Source organism: Triturus cristatus, chromosome 6, assembly GCF_964204655.1.
Source record: "Triturus cristatus chromosome 6, aTriCri1.1, whole genome shotgun sequence".
In the NCBI taxonomy this organism is placed as follows: domain Eukaryota; kingdom Metazoa; phylum Chordata; class Amphibia; order Caudata; family Salamandridae; genus Triturus; species Triturus cristatus.
In genome coordinates, this window is record NC_140589.1 from 1676301496 (window position 1) to 1676327241 (window position 25746).

Consider the following 25746-nt stretch of genomic DNA (forward strand, 5'->3'; position numbering starts at 1 on the left):
CATAATAACGGATGATCTCTGGTGTAGAGTCAGTGTACCAAGGACATCGGCTTAATTTCCTTATTTGCTTATTTTATTTTGCTTCATATTTCACGCTGACATTTGAGGTAATATTTAAAACTCTTGCATCCGAACGTATTCTGCTTAACATAATAAAGGTTAAATCCATGATTGTTGTGTGAGATAATATTCCTTGACGTCTATTTCTGTAGAGATATACTCTACAGAAAAGTTTGGAAATCGCTTTTGGTGCGTGTTCTGTCGTTAGTTTAATTTTGTTTTGTTAATGCGTATGTAGTAGTTTCGTTTTACCAACAGCTGCCTACTTAAAGCACATCTTAGCAGGATATGTCCCCACCAATCACCTTCCACTCCTCAGGGCCTAGGGACCTGCGAGGCTACAGGCAGCATCTGCGATGTGCTTTAATGGAACGTTTATCTCCTTAAAAGTGATTTACAAAATCCTCCTGATCCACACACGAGCAGCGCGTGAACATACATTTTTGACTATTGTTTCCCTCGGCACAGGCAAGCACCCTCTTTATCAGACCAAGCAGTGGGCGGGCAGATAGTTAATAAGTCCAGAATGGAAGTGTTTCCCTACTTGGCAATGGATGAGCATGGTTGGGTGTTCTCACTACTCTGTGCTCTTGTAATTTCTGCGCTAATACAAATTAATTCTAAATGGCGTTTCCACTCGCTGCCTCAGCAAAGAGGCCACCAATTGAATGAGCAGAGTGTGAACTTGCAGTGAGCAGGACCAGTGTACGTTTTGTTCCGCTTGGGGGAGTACACTCTAATTTCGACAGATTCATAACTCTTTCACAAACGGGACAGACGCCTATTAAACACACAAGCAGTACACCTAAACAATGTATTGCTTGATGCATAGACCCTCAAGCAATCGGGTCAATAGCAAATCCCGCACAGTGTTCTCTGGGCACTAAACCTGAAAGGCCATTACCAGTTACAGTAACACAATTCCGAGGGCCTTGCACAGATGTTGAGCGAGTGCTCAGCTGCCCATATACCACGAGTGACACTTGGAGCCACTGTCTTTTTTAAATGTTAAAGTCTAAAGCAGTTTGCATTCTGGAATTCGTAGTTCCACTTTTTACACTGCACAGCATGGGCCAGACATGCAATGCCGCCCTTATCTCCTGTTGTTTCGTATCCACAAGCGCTATGGGAGTCTGTGGGCAGCAGTTTGGACTGTGTTGATACATTTTTAGAAAGCCTGTTGCGCCCTGACTTTGCTGCTGCAGGTGAGCAGTCCCTGAGCCCATTTAACCCACTATCTGCTGTATTCCAGCAACTGAAAGCGACAGATGACCTGCGAGGTACAGAGACCACAGAGTGGAAACCGATTATATTGATGAATGCACGCCACTTTTATTTGAAGAAGCGTTTTTTCCTGCCCTTGTTAAATCCTGCTGCAGACCAGTTCGGCTGTTCTCTTTTAAGTGTCCTCCTTAGAGCCGCCCCCCAACCCCCCCTCCCCCCCACACACACTCACACAGCCTTTGTGTAAATCATGCCTCAGCCAGCAGGGAGCACAGGGCTGCCTCAAAGCAAGAGTGCCCATAACCGAGGCAGGAGGAGGTGTGGAATCTCTACCCCCTGCCCTCCTGACGCAGCAATCAAATAATAATGTTTCTTTCTACAGTATTGCATCCTCATATTGCATACTAAATCAAAAAGCCTCCTCAATATTCCTAAAACCCTGCATAAGCACACCATGACTTAAAACCAAAGCTTGTCTTCTCTCCTTTTTTCCTTCAATGACATTTTCATACTTTCCATCGCCTTACACCTTATTTCTCTGAACACAGCCTACTCTGTCACGTTTGCCTTAACGTCTGTTATTACATTTCTGCAAGTTGCCAACTATTCTCTCCAAACAATGCAATGCAACACATCTCGCATTTACGCAAGTTTAAGCTATTGGCATTATAAATCAAAACGCCTTTTACTTATGCTTTGAAAACGAAAACAACAAAAAAAAGGCATTGCTATTTGCGATGTCAATAGCTCAAACTCGCGTAAATGCGAGACCTATTGCATTGCAAATGCTTGTTTACACATTATTAACGAGATATACTGTATACATATAGTTCGGGGAGATCCTCCTGAGAAATGTGTGTTTTGTAGTTTGTCTACTGGGTTAGGAAACTAACTGCCCCTTATGCTGTCTATACACTGTAACCATCTGTCTCCCACCCCAGCCTCCGTTTCCCAATCAGTACTGTTACAATATACATTTAATTGTTTGTAATTTCTTTTAGATCTTTTACACATTCTGTTCCTTCTATGATAACATCTTGCCTGCTTGAATACCTCTTTTCGTCTCTTCGAGTGGCCTTTTCCTTTCCATGCTATCCTTCCCTGAGCTACAAGAACTCATCTGAACACCTTACACTTTCAACATGCTCTGCTCATTGTCATGGCCAGATTCCAGGGCTATCTTTGTCCAAGAATTCTGTTGATTTTATTTAAAAAGCCCATGCTTAAATCCTACCAGTTCAGGTCATTGCCATACCTATTGTTCTAATATATCCCTCTGATCTTTCTTCTTATGCATATACCCGGCATGCTGAGGGATTACCATTGGCATTTCTTGAGAGTATACTGTAGCAACTGATGGGAAAAATGAGGCCTAATCACATTAGTCCTTTCTGCAACCATGTGAGACAGAACACATCTTATCCATTCCATTCCAGAGCATAGGATAGCCATCTATGTTTCACATATTGATAGACTTGCCTGAGGACGATCCAGATTCATTATCTGTTCTATGATAGACACCTTGATAACATGAGAGGGAGGTACTGTGGTTTCATAAATACAGGCAAATGTAATAAATATCCTAGTCACAAAATGGCAAACACTCATAAAACGCTCATGAGTGGGAGCCTCGAATGAAGGCTAATTTCACTGAAAGATTGTATTTCTTTTACAGGTAATTGTGCCCCTCAGGGTCCCCATACCATGTGCGTTCCACTTAAAAAAAACTCATGGTTAGCTGCACTGGGCACTGGTTCAGCCACATCTGCATGCGTGCATACATTCAAATACTTTGGATTTCGTCAGTAGCGCATTCCACATCTTGTCTAATGCTTGTATGGTTTGTATTTTAATCTTGGGACATGACATTTTACACTGGATTCCTCTAGTCTTTTAATTGTTTTTATTTGCCTTTTAGTTGACGAAACCATTCGCTTGTTTACTTACCTTTCCTTTGAATGCTATTCTGCCACAATATCAAATGCAGGATATCAACCTGCCAAAATATCAACTGCCACTGTCCCACTATCACCTAGTGGTTGTATATGCATATATATATATATATATATACGTTGACACATCAAAGGTTAAAGGGGTGGTTCAGTTAAGTGTTGATAACTTTTTAAAAAAACACTTAAATTCACCAGTCATAGTCTACTGAGCTAACTATAATTTGCACTCCCACCATGCACTGCTTATGACCTCACACATTACATCACTCATGACATGTTAAATGACCTAATTTATGTCACAAGTGACAGCATCTCAAAAGCCCAGCTCCTAACACCTTCCTCACCCCAACCTCCCACCACAAACACATACCCTGCAGGCACCCAACCCCTCACAGGCGGCCAATCCCTACCACTCACACCCTTTAGCCGTCCGACACCAGAAGTTCAAGGGAGCTAAAATGGGAAATCTTATTTTTTCACGCCACCCCTCTCCACCTTAATGTTGTTTCTCATGCACAGATCTCAACAAAACTTGGCATGCAGAAGCTGGGTCTGCCAGATTTTTTGCAAATCTGTCCACAGGTGCCAAAGTCCTCAGTAAAATCAAAATGGAAAGTGCATCTGAACTAGCACTACACAGTAGCCACTGCCACTCTATAATGCAAGATTTACTCCACACCTGTGATTCCTTTTTGTTTGCTGATAATTTCCTTAGGTGTTTAACAAAACGTGTCCAAAGTACACATTTTATTACCGAGCTGCTGCGAAGCCGTAATTTTTGAGTCCTCCTAATCCACTTGGCAAATGATGATCCCATCAGTTTCGTTTAAGAATAATATAATGAATACCAACACAACATATACAACTGTGGCACACCAAACACAAACTGAAACCATCCTTGGGCTGATGTGTCACCAGGCACGATATAAAGTCAGAGCAATCTCACCAATACAGTTCCTTTGACGGCTCCACACTTATCACTCCCATGTCATCTTCATTCAAGCATATGTGACATCATTTAGAGAAATTGCATCTGCTCGGATGTAGGAATTGGTTATTTTTCCCTGACTCTACCCAGTTGCTATATATATCCTGATAATGACATGTACCTCATCCAGCATAAGAATCCCACCCAAAAAATAGATTAAGAGCCCGACTTGGAACTGGGTCTTATCCGTAAGTACTCTGATCTTTGGAGAAAGTGGCAACCCATCTGTTCTGTTAAAAGATCATAAATTCACCATATCAAGCCTGTGGGAAGATATTTCTGCTAAATGATCTTGCAAAATAGTCACTAACTCAGTAAAGCATGCTAACTCGTTGATCATTAAAAAGCATACTAGTGCTGGGTTTAGTCTGCAGAGCCAGGCCTTTATGGGAGAATTGATCACCAAGTCAAAATATTTTGTGGAGCATCCTTGACATCTAGTGTGATAGCAGCAGAAGTTTACCTCCACTAGAATTTTTTTGTTCATGTTTCAGATAACTATGATGATGATGTTCAAAGTTTTATACTTCTACTAAGCCAGATTGGTGTTTTTATTACTCTTTCTAGCTTCACTCCATGGAGGTTTGAATACATTTTACAGCCTTTATTAAATAATGATTTTGAGCTGTACCACTCTCTAAGCTCAAAGTGTTGGTTGATAGAATTGCGCGCAGGAACTGTCTGGTGCACCTGCTTTGCATTTTGAGTGGTTTTGGTCATTACCTATATCAATCAATCAATCAATCATGGCATTTATAATGCGCACTACATACCCGTGAGGGTCTCAAAGCCAGCCGCAGTCGGTAGTAGGAGTAACTGCAGGGCGGTGACGTGGGGAGGGGCAGGGTGGGGGGTTGTAAACTATGGATTACGGAGGTTTACAGGTAAGTTAACATATAAATTAATAAAACGAATTCCATTGCGTGCACTGCATCCCCAAATGCGATGCTGTGCACGCAACGAAATTCACCCTCAAGGGTATCTGAGTGTTGAGCAGTTGTGTGCGCCTAGCTCTGCTCATGTTTGGTTAGTTACTTGAAATGCCAGGTTTTCAGCTTCTTGCCGAATATTAAAAAAGAGGAGGAGGCTCTGATGTGGATGGGCGGTTGCTCCATGCTTTCACAGCGATGTAAGTGAACACCCATCCACCTGATCAGGTTCTCTATATGTGTGAGATGTGTGCCAGTAGGAGTTCTGCGGAGCGTAGGTGTCTGGGTGGTTGGTGGAAGGAGATGCGACTGTTTAGGTTGATGTAACCTGAGTTATATACTGGCCATGAATGTATGTGTGAGGAGTTTGAATTAAGCTTGTTTTTACTAACGGGAGCCAGTGTAGTTCCCTAAGGTGTGGCGCAATGTGAGTTCTGTGTGGGTGGTTGAGGATGAGTCTGGCTGCTGAGTTCTAGATTGTTTGTAGTCTAGAGATTTGCTTGGTGATTCCTGCATAGAGGTAGTTCCCATAATCCAACTTGCTGGTGACTAGGGCATGAGTGACAGCTTTTCTAGTGTTGCTTGGTTACTATTTGAAGATCTTCCTCAGCATCTCCAGGATGTGAAATCAGGTGACAGTGACAGCTTTGAATTGTGCGGTCATGTCCAGTTTGCAGTTGATGATTATTTTGAGGTTGCTAATGTGGGTTTTGGTTGTGGGTTTGAGTTCAGCCAGTTCGAGTCTCATGGTGAGGTGTGCTTGCCAAAGATCACTACTTCTGTCTTGTCGGGGTTGAGCTTGAGACAGTTGGCTTTCAACTAGTTAGCGACATTGGTTATGCAGGCGGTGAACTTGTTTCTTGTTTTGGGGGTCTTGTCCGAGAGGGAGCGTAAGAATTGCATGCCGTCTGCATTGTTGAGGATCATGTATACGTTGAAGAGGGTGGGGCTAAACGATAACCCTTAGACAAATAAATTGGCTGGCTTTCAAGGAGTAAGGTGCAAGCTGACCACTTTTGATCTCTCCGTTAAGAAGGAGCTGATCAGGCAAATCCTTGGATGCTGATCTTGTACAAGCCCCTGATGAGGATGGGGTGTGAGACCGTGTAAAATACTGCAGAGAGGTCCAGAAGAATTAGGGCTGCCGTGTCTCCTCTGTTAAGGATCATGTAGATGTAGTCTGTGGTGACTGAGTGCTGTTTCTGTGCCATGGTTAAGCCTGAATCCTGATTGAATAGCATCGAGAAGCTGGTGGTTGCTGAGGTGGCCGGTTGATTAGTTTCTCTAAGACCTTTGTCGGGTATGATAGGAGGGAGATGGGTCTGTGGTTGAAATATTGAGCAGGGACATGACGGTGGCATTTTGCAGCTGTTTGGGAATGTGGCTGAGTCGATGGAGGCTTTGAGGATGGGTGTTAGTGTTCTCCAATCGCAGTTAGAACTGCCTAGTCTACTCTTTTACTGGTTAAGTTGTTGCATTTCAGCATTGCCTTTTTGAGGATGTTGATTTGTAAACTGAATATAACTGCCCAAAAAGTTTCAAGGTGCCCAGCAGCCCTTGGATAGACTCCTACATTTCCAATTGCGGTTCCTACAAAGTAGGTTTCCTTCCCTTAGGGCATATATGCATATTCTGTCAAAACAGTGGTAGCTTCAGTTGCCTTTCTGAGGAAATTACCTTTTGCTGCAATCTGCCATTGAAGCCACCTAAGCTTGCCACATGATTTCTATAAGGTGTAATCCTTTGAAGCCTTCTGCGGGGCAGAAGCACAGTTTAGTCAGATTTTTTACTGGATGGTAGCTGAAATCTCATGCTTGCTTTCTGTTTTGCAATTATCCAACTTGTTGCAAATAGACAACACAGGGAGCGAAGGCAAGCTTTTTCTTTTTGCCATAAACTCTATCTTATCCTATCCAGTCTGGCGATTAGGTCTTTCTCCCATATACAGTGGGAAATAAAGTGTGATAATGGTCTTTGCAACTGGGATTTCACCACAGTATTCCATTCTATGTGCTGTTTTGTGTTTCAGTTTTTTATAGAATTTTCTCATTACATTAATAAGCAGAAAGCAAACTCAGCAGGAAAAAACCTGGGACCAGCGCGGTTTACAAGGTATTTGCACCTAATTGCAAAGATAGTGCTGCACTCCGAATGAGGCCATTAGTTCTATACTTGTTCCAGTAATTTCATCCTAACTTCAACCTAATTTGTTGGGTTCACTGTAGAGACACTATAGATGCTCTGTGCCCCGTTTAATATTGAAATGTATTAGCCCAAATTAATTGGCTTAGAAAACATCAAGTCGTGTTTGCAAACAATATTTTGTATAAGAACTGAGGGCTGTGGTATCCAGCTTATACACAGACCCACATGGCCTCACGTTCTCTATGATCTGAAGGCTTTGGCACAATTTTAAGTTAACCTTCACATTGGATTGTAGGGGAGCACCCTACAATTAGTGGAAGAGGTTGTAAATCCTGCTTTGTTGGGTTTTACACCGGGGAGAATGCTCCAGCATAATTACCACTGATGTACTATTTCTAGGGTGGTGGTAATTCTAGCAGGGGATCCTCCTCTGCTCTGACTGAGAATGCTACAAAAAAAGATTTAGCACTTCCTCCACAAATTTGATATTTTTTCTTGTATAATATTAAGTACCAAAAGGAAATATATTAAAATAGCTTTTTCCACCCAGATTTCACTACTCACCCTCCTTCGTAGCATGCCGTCTTTTTAATTTTTAGACAACAATGCCTTCGTCGTTATAGGTGTGTATCCTTGAAATAGGTGGACATTGCTTTGTGATTACATAAATGAAAACGTGAAAAGGGTGTCTGAAAACAATTGGTTCGAGGCATCTGTACTGTAGATGCACATGCTTTGCATACTCCTTCCAATCCAGTGCTGGGTCCGGATGTTTGCCAGTTGTTTTTCTTCGAAGAAGTCTTTTCCAGTCACAAGGCAAAGGGACTCCACCTTTCGGGGATAGTGCGCATGGGCATCGACTCCATTGTTGGATTGTTTTCTTTCTGCCATCGGGTTCGGACGAGTATTGCGACGCACCAAGTTGAAACTGTCATTCGGGATCTAATAGAAAACTCCAACCGCAGCCTTCGGGCCTAGCTCGTTTTCTTCTATCTACTTCCAATATAAGATCCAGCATCCAGTCTTCTGCCGATGGAACGGACGCCATTTCAATTTTGTCCCCTGTGCCATTCCAAATACCCACGCACCGACCTCCATAAGGTCTGCAACCTCTATTTCTCTCCAGAACATAGAGAGGAAGACTCCGACAAGTGTCGATCATTCCACTCCAAAAAGACTCTGTGGGACCGTTGGGCTCGACGAGGAGACATGCAGCGGTAGAGTATCGAGGACACCCCTGATATCTTCGGAAAAGATATCGACCAAGAAGAGATGGAAGCGTCAGCAGCTGAAGAGGAAGAGGCCTTCTCCCTCCAGGACTCCGATTCCGAGTTGGAGATCGAACTTGAGTCCCACACTGTTCCAGCTGGACAGGGTGCCATGAGTGACAAAGCCCCTTTGCCCACTAAACCCACTCCAATCAAACAAAAGGCTATTAGGCCACGGTAGGCACCGAGACTCTGATTCCAATGCCCACCTTCTGGCTCGGCACTGAAACAGCAAGTCAAACCTTCCAACTCGGGCTCAAGCCAAGATGATACCCCTTCGGCTCCGAAAACATTCTGGATCTAAAGAGAAAAAGGATAAATCCAAAAGAAGTTCCTTTAAAGCCACCGGAGCCTATTTTAGACACACTGAAACAAAAGCTGAATCCAAAGCAAAAGAAAATTCATATAAATCCTGACACTGGCCACATTACAACTAAGCCAACAGTACTATCTTCCAAGAGGAAAATAGACATTGAATATAAAATTCCCCTAAAAAAGAACAAGCATTGGCATAGCCAATAGGTCTCGCTTTTGGGACCTTATACGTATTTATACGTAAATACGTTTATACAACTGTTCCTGGCTAAACACTTATAAGGTCCCAAAGGCGAGACCTATTGGCTATGCCAATGCTTGTTTTCATGGTGTTTGGAAGTACAATCTCAAGGTCTCTTGAGCGTTTATTGCCTGCCTGGTCGAATTTCGCCTTTCTAGTGTTATTCTGCCGAAGGTAATGTCCGCGTGCGGGCGGTCAGAGCCAAAGTGACTTGAATGGCTTTCCAGTGCGTGTCCTTCAGCAGGGCTCCTGCACGGACGTCAGCGGGGTCTCTCCTCGAGCTCGTGCTTCAAGTGCTCAGTTTGGGAAACCTTACTCAGAAGCTTGCTTGGCTAGGCGATCGTGCCTGGTTAAAATATGCTAGCCTGGTTTCTTTATGTACCTGTGAGTAGAGAAGAACGTGGACTGGTCACGCCAAATATTTCACACTTATGGAGTAAGGAAAGAATGACTGCCCCAGTACCCAATTCCCCAAGGTGAATAAATAGTGTGCTTATGCTTCAGAATTATGAACAGCTGTAGTTCTGGTTTTGGCCACTGGGTGGTATTAGTACTCTACTATTTAGAGGCAGAACATTGGCTAGGAATAGTGCGCCTTTCCTTTACAATGGGACACAGTTATGCATTAACCATCTGTTTCCAATTAACGCGACCGCGAGACAGGCAAATGTAAACAAGCGCGGACGCGATAATTGGAAACAGATGGCGCAGCTGCTCGCTCCCGCAAGGTGGATGTTGTACATGCACGAGTACTCATTGGAAACAGTGCAGTACATGCACGAGTTTTCCAAAAAGTACAGACCAATTCCAAGAGGTCATCTCCTAAGCAGCGCTTGCGCGCTGCGATAGGCTTGACCTAAAAAATGACATGGCAACTAGTCCTATTAATATTCCTCAGGCACCACCGCATTCTTCAGCAGTACCTATATCAGCTTCAGGCCCTTTACACATCACACCAGGCTCTCCGAATACAAATCCTGCTATAGTAGACGATGATGACACCTATAACCAGCCACCACCTGATCCGTAGGATGACTACACTATAGACCCACCTGAAGGCACAGACCAGGATCTATATCCAGCTAAACATTGCCCTCCTGATGATAATGCATATCAGGAGTTGATTGCTAGGGCAGCCACTTACCATAGTGTCACTATACATAAAGAAGCCCTAGAAGAGGGTTTCCTATTTGAAATCTTAGGAAACACACACAGATCATCTCAATCCTTGCGTATGTTAAAAGGTATGATGAGGCACACTGACTATATTTTTAAGGCTCCTGTTGGAGCTTGTATAAACAAGCATTGGCATAGCCAATAGGTCTCGCTTTTGGGACCTTATAAGTATTTAGTTATGCAGCACAATATCCCTGGTGCAACAACGTCAACTGTTGCATGGCTAACACTTATAAGGGCCCAAAGGCGAGTCCTATTGGCTATGCCAATGCTTGTTTTTCATTAGAGATGTGCGGCTCTGAAATGACAGGGTTTTGGTTGCAGCGATGTAGGTAACACAAAACAGGCGATCTAAGGCAGGACAGGAACTGCAGAGCTACGTTTCATATTCAGAGACTCGGTGGAGTGAGCGTAGTAGGCAGGCGGATAGTAAAGCATGCACTGAACATCAAGAAATTGTAACACTACCACGCCTTTAGTTTCACAGCACTGTCCTGAAATGGCCATACACAGAAAACAGACTACAGGCGACCTTTTACCCGGCTGGAGCACGAGTGCAACCTCTTCATGAGAGTGCAGAGAGGTGCGCGAGTACAGCGTTCGACCGTACTGCTGTTTTATAGCGCTTTATAGCTATGGGAGGCACTGGTTCTGAACCAAGTCAGGCAACTTCTGAGCAGCAGTTGCTATGAGCCAATACAGCCCTGTCACAATAGAGACGGCTGTTATCGGACTCCTATTGTGAAGCGCTCCGACACCTTCGAGTAAAGTCCGCGCTATATAAAAACGCATAAAATAAATAAATAAAAACACCAAACAAAGGTTCTACGACGTACTCATTTGCATTATACCCAGAATCCTTTGCATGCGGGTAGATAACTAGTTCATGTTGCGTGCCTGTAATAGTTGGTCCCTTTAAGATATGACTCTGAGAATATTCAAATCGTGAGCGAAATACGGTTAGGAGGAGACCTGAACGGTATGTGTGACATTTGCATGTCTCTTCTCCGATCGTTGCTAACACAGAGGTGACCGTGACTCATACACAGAAGCATGTATTGTTCTAGCGGAGCATCTGCCCGGGAGCATTGTAACAATGAGAACAAGTCTTCTAAACTGACAATTCAGGGCTCGAAGTGCTCGGGAAGCATCTGCCATGAGTTAAGAGAAAGTTGTGAAAGAAAAGTCCACAAGCAAAAACAAGACAAGCCTGGCAGAGCGTGGCGCGCGCGCGCTTGGGGGTGGGGGAGCGCATTCCAGGCGGGGGAGTGGACCCTTTGAAGTGCTCCCAAAAAGCGGATTGCATGGCGGCACGATGCGCGTGATTGTGCGCGTGCCAGCCATGCAATCCGCTTTTTGGGAGCACTTTTAAAAGCCCCTATAGTCTCGCTTTGCGATCGCTCACGCGATAGCAAGGCAAGACCTAAAAATGACCATCTGACCCCGTTTTTATTAAGGGTCAGTTACCTTTAGATTCTTTAGTAGTTTCTAACGCCCTTTAAGAAGCAAATTCACAAACCTCAGGGAAGGCACCACCTCCTGATAAAGACTCAAAATTAATGGGCGCCTCAGGGAAAAGAGTAGCTGCTCAATCAGCCAATCATTGGCGCATAGCCAATACACAAGGCCTATTGAATCCTCTAGAGGATTCTATAAAGGTGGATATAGAAGGTAACAACTTTAAGGGAAGAGGTAGAGGTACACCAACATGCACCTACCCATTCACTAGCAAACAGTGACTTCATACCAATTCCCGCCGATCAATTATCACCTGTCGGGAGAAGATTACAACAGTTTCTCCCTATTTGGCAATCAATAACAACAGACAAATGGTTGTTGGACATTATCCATTATGGTTATTGCCTGGAGCTCACAAGCAACCCTTCCAACATTCCACCTAGCATTCACAAACTGTCTTTAGAACACCAACATCTGCTCAAACAAGAAGTACAAGCTCTTCTACCAAAAGGAGCTATAGTACCCATCCCATTACAGCAACAAGGATCAGGGGTATATTCACTATACTTCCTGATTCCCAAAAAGGACAGTTCATTAAGACCGATTTTGGCTCTCAGGCCATTAAACCTACACATATCAGAACCATTCCATATGGTCACACTGCAACAAGTACTTCCACTTTTGCAGCATGGCAACTTTATGTGAACACTAGACTTAAAGGATGCATGCTTTCATATACCCATTCACCCAGCACATTGCAAATACCTCAGATTTATGATAGGAAAAAATCATTATCAGTTCAAAGTACTTTCATTCTGAGAAATAGCTGCACCCAGAGTGTTCACCAAATGCCTTGCAGTAGTAGCAGCACATCTCCGAAGACAACAAATCCATGTCTTCCCATAACTAGACGATTGGCTCATAAAAGCTAACACACATCCCAAGTGTGTGCAACACACACAAATCACAATAAACCTTCTGCATCAGTTAGGATTTACAGTCAATGCACAAAACCTCCATCTTCAACCCACTCAAATTCAACCATATCTAGGGGCCATTCTACACACTCAAATGGCTCAAGCATATCCCAATGCAGCCTGGATTCACAATTTTCAAACACTGTTACACCAGTTTCAAAACAACCAATATCTACTAGTCAGAACTTTTATGCAGCTACTGGGGATGATGGCGTCATGCATTGCCATAGTGCCTCATGCAAGACTAAGCATGCGTCCTCTACAAGAGTGGTTAGCACGTCAGTGGAGTCAATCACAGGGTCAACTAACAGATCTAGTGTTGGTAGACAGCCGCTCATCGCTCTCTGCAGTGGTGGATCAAAAGAGCGGCACTTTATTGACCCTATTCCACAAGTCGTGCTCACAACAGACACATCTCTCACAGGGTAGAGAACACATTTACAACATTGAACAGATCAGGGTCTTTGGAAAACAACCCATCAGAACCATCACTTCAACTACCTGGAACTCCAATCAGTTCAGCTGGCGTTAAAATCATTTCTACCTCATCTGATAGGGAAAGTTGTCCTAGTCCGGACAGTCAATATGACAACAACCTACTATATACAAAAACAGGGCGGACACGCTCTTTACAGCTGTCGCGCCTCTCTCAGACCATTTTGGCGTTTGGCAATTCATCACAAGATCCAACTCCTGGCAGAACACCTTCCAGGGACAGACAATGTATTTGCTGATCTCCTCTGCAGAATGAGGCAAAAAGTAAATGGGAACTTCACCCACAAGGTCTCCTTCCATACTTCCAAAAATAGGGATTTCCACAAATAGACCGCTTTGCCACAGCAGAGAACTCAAAATGCCCAGACTTCGCCTCCGGGTTCCCACACTCTCTATCCAAAGGCAATGCCCTATGGATCAACTGGTAAGAGATATTTGCTTACGCTTTTCCTCCTCTCCCTCACCTTCCATTTCTGACCCGGAAACTCAGGCAAGCATCTCTAACACTGATTCTGGTGGCTCCCACATGGGTTCGTCAACCATGATTCACCACATTATTAGAACTCTCAATAGTTCCACATCAGAAGCTTCACATAACTTCAAACTTTCTCACACAGAATCAGAGAAATCAGACAACGAAACTCCAAGGAACTCAACCTAGCGATTTGGCTCCTGAAGTCCTAGAGTTTGGATATTTAAACCTACCACCAGACTGTATGACGATTCTTAAGGAAGCAAGAGCATGTTATGCAGCAAAGTGGAAAAGGTTTGTAATATATTGTCATATTAATACAATTGATCCGCTAGATGCATACAAAATAATATTTGCTATCTTTTGCGTCTACAATGTGCAGGCCTTGCCTACACATCCATTTGATTACATCTTGCAACAGTAGATGCATATCTTCAAAACAGACATTTCTCACTATTCAAAATTCCAGTAATTCAAGCCTTTATGGAAGACTTTAAAAGAATAATACCACCTAGGGTACCACCTGCACCTGTCTGGAACCTTAACATTGTTCTCACAAGGCTAATGGGTCCACCTTTTGAACTTCTTGAAGATAGAGTGGTTCTTTGTACAAACCCAAAATTCCTTCCAAAAGTGGTCTCTGCTTTTCATATTAACCAATCAGTTGAGTTACCTGTGTTCTTCCCTCAACCTGGTCAGTAGCAGAAAGAGCTCTACATGCATGTGATGTCAAAAGAGCACTATATTGTTATATTGATAAAACAAAATATTTTCACAAAACATCTTTTTGTTGCCTCTGCTCCACCTCATAAAGGAAATCCTATATCTAAATCCACTATTTTTAGATGGATTGTTAAATGTATTCAAACTTGCTATGTTAAAGCTAAAAGAACTGTAACTATCCCTCCTAGAGCACATTCCACTCACAAAATAGGAGCATCTTTGGCCTTTTTAGGTAACATTCCCTTGGCTGACATATGTAAGGCAGCTAAATGGTCTACACCACACACATTTACCGAACAATATTGTGTGGATGTATTAGCCTGTCAACAAACTAATGTAGAACAAGCAGTGCTAAAAACACTTTTTCAAACAACTGCAACACCCACTGGTTAGCCACCGTTTTAGGAGAATACTGCTATACAATTTATGCAAAGCATGTGTATCTACAGCACACATACCTCGAACGGAATATGTTACCCTGTTAGCATCTGTTCTTGGCATGTAGAGCTGTAGATTCACATGCGCCCTCCCTCCTCCTCTGACACCTGTGGTTGTTGCAGTTCTTATTATTCACATTACATACGCATGGACATCTCTGTACTACACTTAACTTACTCCATTCTCACCTCTTGCGGGAAAACAATCTAACAATGGAGTCAATGCGCATGCACACTATCACCAAAAGGAGGAGTCACTTTGCCTTGTGACTGGAAAAGACTTCTTCGAAGAAGAACAACTTGCAAACATCCGGACCCAACAGTAGATGGCAGGAGTATGCAAAGCATGTGAATCTACAGCTCTACATGCCAAGAACAGATGCTTACAGGGTAAGTAACATAAACCTTGTGGGCTGCATTTAGAGTTGATTTAATGCAAAATCCTCCGATATGCGAGGCAATGTCTAAAATAGACACCTGTTCTGAAATGCTCTCCACCAGCCAAGGTTGAAGAAATTCCCCTGCTGAACTCCCCTTTGGTTTTTCCACTTTCTTCACAAATAGGTGTTTCCAACTCTAGTCCAGACGCTTTGTATTTTTGTATTTAACTTCTTGTCTATAATAAGTGTATAGTCAATGTGGTTTCTGAATGCTAAGCAGTGTTTGTTTCCTTTGTGTTTTCAAGGTGCTACAAAGTACACTGAGAAAGACCATGGAGGAATGTTGGTTTGGTCGCCAAATCACAACATACCAGATGCCAAATGTAAGCTCAATTTTACATAATGAGACTTTTCTTGTTGCTATTGGACTAACACAAGATGGAATTTAAGTATGTTCATTTTCCGTGTAATTCTAATATCACAGTAAACCCTTTTCTGATTGTTGATTTTTCATGTCAAACGTAGCATTGGCGCCTAATTAAGAGTTTGGGAACTTGCTACTCCATCACAATCCTTATCCACTGGCATCCTGGATAAGCAATCAGCCAGCATATTTCTTTTGCCTGGAAGGTACTCCCACCACAAAATTGTACTGCATTAATCCTTCTACCCACTGTTTTATCCTAGGAGAGGAGTGGAGCCTATGATCCGTCTTTAATGTGAATGGCAAACACCACAGAAATTTGTTTAAGTAGTTGATAGCCCACATGCAGGCTAATGCATCACGCTCTACCACAGAGTAGCGTTCTTCAGCCCCTTTAAGAGAACGTGAGGCAAACGCTATCACCCTTTCTTCACCTTCAACTACCTGAGAGAGGGAGAGTAGGAGAGTAGCGGCATCGGCAGCGGCAGTGCAGGAACGGCAGTGCGGGACCCGAGAATCGCGGGGGTTTCGAGAAGGCGCAAAACGGTCCAAAACGGTCCAAAAGGCCACAAATCCGTGAAGCTGCGTTGGTGCGTTCAGTGCCGCGTTGGTGCTGCGTTGGTGCCGCGTTGGGAGGCTCCGGAGGCCATGGAGGCTGCGGGAGGGCTCTGACGCATGGGCGCAAGGGCACAAAAGGTACAGAGGAGAACTACTGATGAGAGGAGCAGAGTAGAGTGAGCCGTGAGCAGAACGCAGCGAGAGCACAGCGAGAACAGCTGCAAACGCTGAACAGTGGACTGAGCCTCGGATTGAGCCCTGCAGACAGTGAATCTGGCCCCCAGCCTGGCCCCCCTTCATCAGAGGTGAGGTGACCGGCCTTTTATTATGGGGGGGGGGAGGCACTCGGAGCCGCGATAGACTGCGGTAGGCACAAGAGCGTAAGCAAGCATAAGCAAGCAAGCTTAACAAGAGCTTAAACACTGAGGCAGAAGCAGTGCTGCCCAGCAGGGAGGGCTACGCAGCAGCTATGCAGCGGGAGCAGTGAAAGTTTGTTAAACGAAGCAGGAGGCTAGCCTAACGTGGACGGAACCACACACTAGAGGGCTGCCTGTGCCGAAGTAATTCTACCTGTGCCCTGACTCACCTTCCATCTTGCTCCACGCCGGACCACGACTACGACCAGCACATCGAGGAGGGCGGGACTGCGAGGACCAGCTCTCACAGCGCCTGGAGAAGCAGTGGCGCAGCTGGGTCCTCTTCCAAGCCCCTCCCCTTACTAACGAAGCAGCGGCTCGCGGCCCCCGCTTCGCGGGGGCCGCTCGCGCATATAAATTGGAGTGGACACTTGATTCCTCTGTGCCCTGACTCACCTTCCACCTTGCTCCACGCCGGACTACGACTACGACCAGCACATCGAGGAGGGCGGGACTGCGAGGACCAGCTCTCACAGCGCCTGGAGAAGCAGCGGCGCAGCTGGGTCCTCTTCCAAGCCCCTCCCCTTGGCCATTAAAGCTCTACATATACCGCACTAACACCCGCGCTAGCGGAACGCGTGCGGAACGAAGAGCGGAGCTAAGACTGGGCAAAGAGCGGGCCGTTTGAGGCCGTTCGAGGACGGCCGAGGTACGGCCAAGGCCCCACCGTGCTACCAATCCCTGCATTTAGTACTGGAAGATCTGCATGAGAATGTCGGCCAGGGAAACTAGAAGCAGATCTAATCGGGCCGCTGGAGCGCCGAAAGGCCCCTTAGACACCTACTTTGCTAAAGCTGGTTCTCTAATCATTGACGAAATTTCCATCCTTGAACGGCGAATATCCCAGGAAATTGACTGGGTTAGAAGATCCTCGCTAGGGCCCTTGGCACTTGCTACCACGCCTGAACAATCTGTTGCCCCAAACACGGTAGACCTCGGAGGATCAAATGTTACTCCTGATTTAGCTGAGCAGTGCAGTCCTATTTTAAATACCACTGACTGCGAGATGTCCGATATCACGGAATTAAGCATCATGCCTCTCCCTTCCGCCAGAACGCCATCACTTCCCTTGAAGGGGACTCCAACCCTCCCTACCGGTGACATAATCACCGACAATCCTATCTCCACCTTAGATTTAACACGGAGGTCAAGGGAGGGGGCAATACCGAAAAAGAAATCCCCAAAAAAGGTTGGCTCCTTTGGCGGACGCAAGGTGAACGCTCCCAAGTGTTCTACCAAAAACGATTCGTCCCACAAGATCCCAAAATCTAAGTCATTAAGGCAACCTGGGCCAAATGGGGCATCATCTGCTAAAAATATGCCTGTGCCACCCCCCACTTCTAATTGTACAACAGGGAATGAGGTACCCACTCTCTTGGATATCCGAATCCTCCTAAGGGAAATTCTTAATCCCTTGGAGGCTCGCATCTCCAAGATAGAGTCACTTCTAGTGAAAATTCACACGGGTCTATTATCTACAGTAGAGGGGAATGAGTCTTCTAATGGCAAGACTAACAAGGAGAGGGATAATAATTTTGAACACCCACCCCCATCTATCCCTATTCCAACGCAACAACCTTCTGCATGTACATCAGGGAAATCCTTACCACTCAATCCAATTAGCGCTAACACAATTCGACAAGAAGCCTCGGCTCCTCCCCCTCCAGAGACACCAACGCTGGCCCCACAGCACAGGATAGTTAATCTCCCACCTCAAGCTAATCCATACGTGGTGATTCTGGCAGGTATTCCGGAACTAACCACTTCTTCCGGAGAATCAGTGGGAGCACTAAAAAATAAAATTATACACTGGTTGTCCATTAACAGACCTTTGCCTGAGGGCTCACATAGCGAGGTTCTTATGGTGAGAAGAACACCCTGGATAGGCTCCACTAGGAAGTCTATCCAGGGTGACTGTGTAGTGATAAACTTCAGGGACCCTGCCACTGTTAAGTATATCTGTAGTTGGCCCCGGAACACGCAGGGGTCGCCAATTCAAACACTCCCCCTGTCTTTCTTTTATCCCTCAAAGGGATGTGAGGGGGAGGGAGAGGGAGAGGGATGGGAACTTGTGTCTAGCAGAAGGAACTGGAGGAGGAGATCTATTGTACAAAAAATTCACCCTATTCCTAGAATTATGAGGGATGACTATTTTCCAACATACAATAGGTTTAGCTATTTAGATAGAGTGGACTGACTGGATAGGCAAAACTCAGGGGAGGTGGAGAATCGCAACAGCCCCCCACTACACGTTGCCCCACCTGACATTTCTACCCAGATTATTGGACTCCAGCAGACGCAAACGAATCTGCATCCCTGTGAAGTGTCTCCTACTGAATCTAGTGGTGCGGTGCTGGGGAGCCTTGCACAAGACCAACCCCTTGCCAACCCGAATGTAAATCCCATGGACACTATACCACTATCTCCCAACCTAGGGAATATCAAAGTTCCCCTTTTAAATATTTTATCCTGGAACGTGGCAGGTTTGTCCAACAAATTAAATTGCCCGGCTTGGAATACCTTCATAGAGAATAGGAACATCTGTTTGTTCCAAGAAAGCTGGCTGAGGGAAGATTTTACTCGCACTGGCTTCGCTGTTTTTTCGAAGAATGCTAAATGGTGTGGCAAGGGCCGCCCTTCTGGCGGTCTGGCAATCTGGATAGCCACAGACCTAGGCTGCAGGGCTGCCCCGTTGACATTAAATTCGGAGGATATTTTGGCCGTACTCCTAGAATGGCCAGACTTGTACCGTTTCTTGGTAATAAATGTCTATTCAAGGCCAGTTAGTTTTTCGAAAGAATCAAGTACTATTGATGAGCTTGATCTTGCCCTTAACACAATCCCTGAAGGCGTCCCCTACATAATAGGAGGAGATCTTAACTGCCATTTTGAGCCCCTTATGGGCTCATCGGATAGCTTGACCAAGGAGGAGGACCTTGTTTGGTCTATACCCCCCTCCCAGCTACCGGCCCCAAGAGCCTGGTCTCCTCTGGCGGTGCAAATCTCATCACTTACTTTTAAACACGGACTTAGGGCCTGCAACGGAAGGTTACCATCAGACATACCTCCAAAATGTACCTTTCACAGGGGAAATATAACATCAAACCTCGATTACATTCTGGTCCCATTGGCATTATGGGCAAAGTTAAGTGACTTTCGTATATTGCTAAGAGAGGATAGTGACCATAATGCTCTGGAGCTTGAGCTTCTTTGCGCGGGTCTTGAACCCTTGAAAAAGAATGGAGAGTCTCCAGATGCTCGGTTACTTCTTTCCAACAATAGGCGAAGAATAAAATGGGAGACGATACTAATGAAACAAGGGTTTCTCCCCAAGTTGTACGCCTTAGTTACCCCCTTGTTAGAGAAGGCTCAAGTCTTAAATAGTGGTACTAGCATGATGGGTCTATTCACGGAGCTGGGTGAGCTACATGCAGATCTCACCACATCTGTGTCAGAAATTCTAACTAGCAATCCCCACAGGGCCCGTGTGACTACTATTGGTCCCCTCTGGTACAATTCCACCTGTAGGAAGGCCAAAAGTGACCTCCTATTTCTAATAAAGAATGGACATGACCGGGACGAAATTAGCGAACAAAGGAAGGCATACAAATTCTTAATTAAGAATGCAAAGCTAGAATGGGAACAGGAAAAGTGGGAGAAATTAACAAAACATCTGGCGTGCAGAGACTTAAGGACATTTTGGCGCTGTGTAAACACAGGCTCAGAAGAGCTGGTCTCTGCGGTCGAACCCAACATCTCAGCTAAATCCTGGCAGGACCATTTCCAGTCCCTATATATGCCATCAGAGGGGACGGTGATCGATCCTGTCCAGGCACAAACAAGTATACCCTTGAGTTCGTCCCTATCCCTCTCACTTAAAGAAGTCAAAGTAGCCATTATGGGTCTGGCGTCAGGAAAGGCACCGGGTTTGGATGGCCTTCCGGGAGACCTGTTTAAACAGGAACCTGAAGTATGGGCACCATATTTTGTGTTTTTATTTAATTCTATTCTAAAGGGCATGAAGCTTCCTGATACTTGGCTGGGAGCAGAGATCGTCCCAATTTTCAAAAAGGGTTCGCCTCTGCTCCCAGCCAACTACAGACCAATTAGTCTCATAGACGTCTCCCAAAAATTATTTGGGAGACTGATTCTCAATCACTTACAAGAGTGGATAGATGAATCAAACATCTTGAGCACATATCAGGCTGGCTTTAGGAGGAAAGTCTCCACCATTGATCAGATTTTTAGATTAAATTGTATTCATTGGAAAACTGTTTTAATAGAAGGTGGCACTTTGTATACTATTTTCGTTGACTTACGTGCCGCATTTGATTAAGTCCCTCGGGACAAACTTTGGGGCGTTCTGGATGACATGGGGGTTCCCAACGATATATTAGTCATCTTAAAAAGACTCCACTCGGGGAATTATGCAAGGGTGAGGTTTGGAAGGGGGGGCACCTTGACTGACCGATTCCCCGTTGACAGGGGGGTTAGACAGGGCTGTGTGCTGGCGCCGACTCTGTTCTGCCTCTTTGTCAACGGGGTGATCGATCATTTAAATGCGCTGGAAAACATTGATGCTCCTAGACTCGGAGGCACAGGGGTACCTGCTATTCTCTTTGCAGATGACACCCTGTTGCTCTCAAAGTCTCCAATGGGCATCCAGCGGATCCTTGATGGATTCGCAAATTTCTGTGCGATCCGGGGGTTGGAGATCAATGCTTCGAAGACCAAGTACATGATCTTCAACCCCCCCAAGAAATTACGTCCCAACCCCACACTAGGACCCATCAGGCTGGAAAGGGTCTCCAAATTTGAATACCTTGGGATAACACTAAATGAGTCTATGACTTGGGACTCACATTGCACTAAGGCTAGACTCAAACTAACCCAAACGACAGGTGGTCTGGCAAGGATGTCCCGTGGTTTGACATATCAGCCACTTTCTTCTCGGCTACAGATCTACAGGATGCAAGCTAAAGGGGCAGTGATTTATGGTGCTGAATTATGGGGGCATTCTGCCACCCATACTCTCCAGGTCACTGAGAACAATTTTATCAGACAACTAGCAGGGCTCCCGTCGAGCACCCCTCTTTTACCACTGAGACTGGACTTAGGCCTAAGACCGATTTTGGAAGAATTAAGTTTGAAACCGCTATTGTATTGGCAGAGACTATGGTCGGTACCAGAACTGTCTAATTTCAGAGCCGAGCTTCAGGAAATAATGAAACTGAGCAATCCTGTACGGTTTCCTTGGCTCAGACATGTCAAGCAAATACGTGAGGCATTGGGCAGGCAAAATCTATGGTCCGACCCAGAAAATATCTGCCCCGGAATTTCACGAAAGTCTCTCTCAAAAGTCTATTATGAATTTCAACTGCGCACTAACACAACCAATGCAGAGGAGAGATCTTTGACTGGCAAATTCTTGGAGGTAAAAGACTTATATATGCAGGAGGATGTTCTTGACAATATTGCGCCCCCAATTTCCAGGAAACTTTTTCTGCAGTGGCGGTATGGCACCCTTCCTCTTAAAGCGCACACTGCACGATGGACAAATGTTGAGAGCTCACTCCAATGCCCAGCGTGCGACTATTGGAGGGAATGCGACTTACACATAATATTCTTCTGTCCAGCATACAGGAAAGCAAGAAACTACTGGCTTGTTCCAATACTGAGGAATCTGGGTTTTAGGCACTATCATCCAGCCTACAGGATCTTGAAAAGTGATCTGTCTGCCCCAATTGTTTTTGCACTGGCAAAATTTTTAACTTCAATGTGGCGCAGACGCACCCAGTGTATTAAGTTATTGAACGAATGATGGTTTTACAAATTGTTAAATTAACTGTAAATTTTATTGTATTCCAATGATATGAATTTCTTTTATGCTGTAATTCTTTTATGGTCCAAGCGACCGAAATAAAGAACAATTGAAATTGAAATTGAAAATTGAGAGAGGACAGCGCCTAACCCCCTTCAAATTGGCAGCCGTGGTAAGGATAGTTTTTCTGGTGACGTCAAAATGTCCTAAGGTCGGCATACGGGCTGTCTCCTCCTTTACCTTGTTGACGGCCTCTGCACAGTCAGAGGACCAAATAAATTCTGCACCCTTCTTAAGCAGGAGTCACAATGGCTAAGTTGCAAATTAATTTCAAGTAATACTCCGATAAACCCAAGAATGATCAAACTTGGTCTTTGTCGCATGGTGGTGCGTGGGATATAGCTTCTGCCAACTCCAATTTGGTGTGTCCTTAGTAGGAAACCTTGCCAACCTTAAATCTGCACTTCTCTCTTTTAAGAGTAAGCCCCCTCTCCATTAACCTGGTCAGAATTTTCCTGAGCACTGCTTCATGACTTGGCCTGTCCTTTGCATAGACCAAAATATCGTCTTGAAAGTACATGACAAATTTGGTTCTGGACAAAACCACCGTCAACAACCTCTGGAAGCATGCATCTGCCAGTGCTAAACCAAATGGCATCCTGAGGAATCTGATGGTCCCAGAGGAGTGACAAAAGAGGTGTAGGCCCTCGAATCCTCGTGTAACATCACCTGATGGTAGGCGGCTAAAAGATCCATTACGCTGAACACCTTTGCTCCACCCAGCGTCTCTAGGGCTTCCCCAATATTAGTTAGAGGCTGATCAACCCAGATATACTGATTGAGGCTCCTAAGGTCAACACACATCTTGATCTTGTTCCCACCATTGTCACGGGCCGTTAGGGGCATTGTTGACATCGCTAAGTAAGCATGAGCCCAGCAACCATGATGCTGCTTTTGCGCGCATTATTACATGACTTTGTTTTTGCAAGACTCTGTTTGTGCATTTCACATGAACCGTCTGCTTGGTTCGTTCTCTGCCTGTTCCTGGATTTTAGTTTGAACACTGTGAGCAAGGTCGATTAAACAATGCCCCTTGTTGTTCTGTTCTCGTCAGTCCCTAGCACCTAGACCAAACATGCTAACACAGCTGCTGCTGGAAACTCGTGCTTTTGTTGTTATGGGGATGCATGTTTAGGTAACACACACTTGGAGAGGGAGCTTTCAAGGGAGAAGAGCCATGCGGTTCCTATGATGTAGATATACCATCTAGACACTAAGGTGTAGGGTCTACTGACAAAGCCCAGAGATCTTTAATTATATAGTAAAACTTCTTCTTACCAAGAAAAGGGTGGTAAGGAAGTATAGTCCTTTATCCACAGTCTTTATATGATGACATCTCTCTTTATGATATATGGCCTTGCTGCAATGCTAACTGTTTTAAGTGTGTGTATTTTGCTGCTGGTTGTTGCTCGTATGCTGTGTTTTAGAACACAATAGTTAAAATAAAAATGTTAAACTATATTCGTGTTTTGGTTAGTTCTTGTTGTGGACATGTACAAGAGAGAGTTCGAAAAGGTGTGTCTTTTTACTGCGATTCCTGAGAGATACAGGAGTGTTGTGTTCTGGGGTGTCTAATCATGTGCTTCTTCATGAGTGAGTAGGAGAGCGAGTGAGACACTATAGCTAGTCGGTATTGGGTTCGTGGGCACTAAGGTGGTGGGAAGGCTTAGCCCCTATGCACTGAGGTCCCAGAATCCCTGCAACACCGTTCTTTAGGGCCAGGACAATTGGGGCCAACAATTCAGAAGATTCAATTTCTTCTTATTACTCCCATACGCTGTAGTTTATCTAGCTCTTCTTGTAGGGGTTTAAGCAGAAGTTTCAGTACTCTTCTCACCTTGTGTACTATCGGCTTTGAATTTAAGGATGATCTTGTGTTTGAATCCTTTCAATAAACCCAGTTTGCCAATAAATACCTCTTTGAACTCTTGCACAATGTCTGTATCCTCACTAACATGGGACAGTAGCATACCTTGTTCAGGAGAATTTGGGTTCAATGTGATGCCTAAGTTTCTCTGATGACACCACCCCAGTAGGTTGTCACCCCGTTTTGCCACGTACACCTTGCCGATAGTTTCTCTGACTTGGAACTTTATGGTCACTTCAGTATAGCCTAAAAGGCCAATTTCCTACCCATCATATCCTATTGGATTTATGTCTGGTTGTTTCAATACGATAGCCGCCTTTCCAAAAATACTTCCTCAATTATTATCTCCTGTTAGAGTAAAAGGAGACCCTGAGTCTGCTAGGATAGACACACTTTTGTCACCAATGGTGATATCACATTTGGGCATAATCACTGTATCATTGTTCACATTCTCTGCACAATCTGTTACACAAACAGAATTGCATACTGATGCAACTCTGAGTCAAAAACAATCCTGTTTAGTTTCAAATTTTTACAAACATTCATATAGTGTTCCTTCTTCCCACAATTCCTGCAGGTGGGATTCCGGGCAGAACAATTTGAATAATTTGATGAGTGGCTGGGACTGCCACATTTGAAACGCATAATCTTAACTTCCTTGCTTTCATTTCGGTCTAGGCTTATGTTTATCAATTGTAGCTGTTACTTTCTGAACTGTTCCCGTGTAAGTGTCAACCTCATTATACTCACGGTCATATTCAGCTACTCATGAAACAAACTTTGGGAGTTGTTGCATTTGTGGCTCCTGGAGTTTTGCGCATCTCCTTAACCCAAAAATAAGTATGTTCCATGCTTTTGACAACGTTAATTGCTTCTTTCAAAGTAGGATTTTTGGCTAACAAATTTTCCTGCACTTTGGGGTCATTTTTGCACTGCACCGGTTGATCGCGAATGAGGGGATCCGTTAGGTCAGCAAAATCACAGACCTGCACCCTCATGAAAACGTATGACGTTCCATAACTACATTGATGCACGCTCCAAAGTGTGTTTGCTACATAAGCACTGACTGTCCCCAGGTTCACCTTCGCCATTACCCACAGCTATGAGACCAAACTTCCTTAGATATTGCAACCCTCTACACCCAGGTTGTGAAGTAGAATGCCTTGTTTATTAGCCGGGGAGAACTTTTCCCCTCCTACTGCCACAAGATAAGAATCGAACAAGCATTCCACTTTTTTCCAGGCCAACAGTGGTTCACCCCTCTCCGAAAGGAACTGCGGAGGTTGACTCATGCTGGCCGCCATCCCTGCAATTGAAGTCAAATTAACTGACTAATACAACAAATAAAATAATGAGTAAA

The 25746-nt window shown here is 44.6% G+C and overlaps 1 protein-coding gene across 1 annotated transcript in view; it reads left to right on the forward strand.

The window, feature by feature from the left end:
* Positions 1-25746, forward strand: part of RCOR3 (REST corepressor 3) — a 372673-nt gene that overhangs the window by 65942 nt on the left and 280985 nt on the right. Inside the window, exon 3 of the mRNA XM_085612842.1 lies at positions 15546-15623. Coding sequence (XP_085468968.1) covers positions 15546-15623 — 78 coding nt within the window. The remainder of the gene's footprint in view (positions 1-15545; positions 15624-25746) is intronic.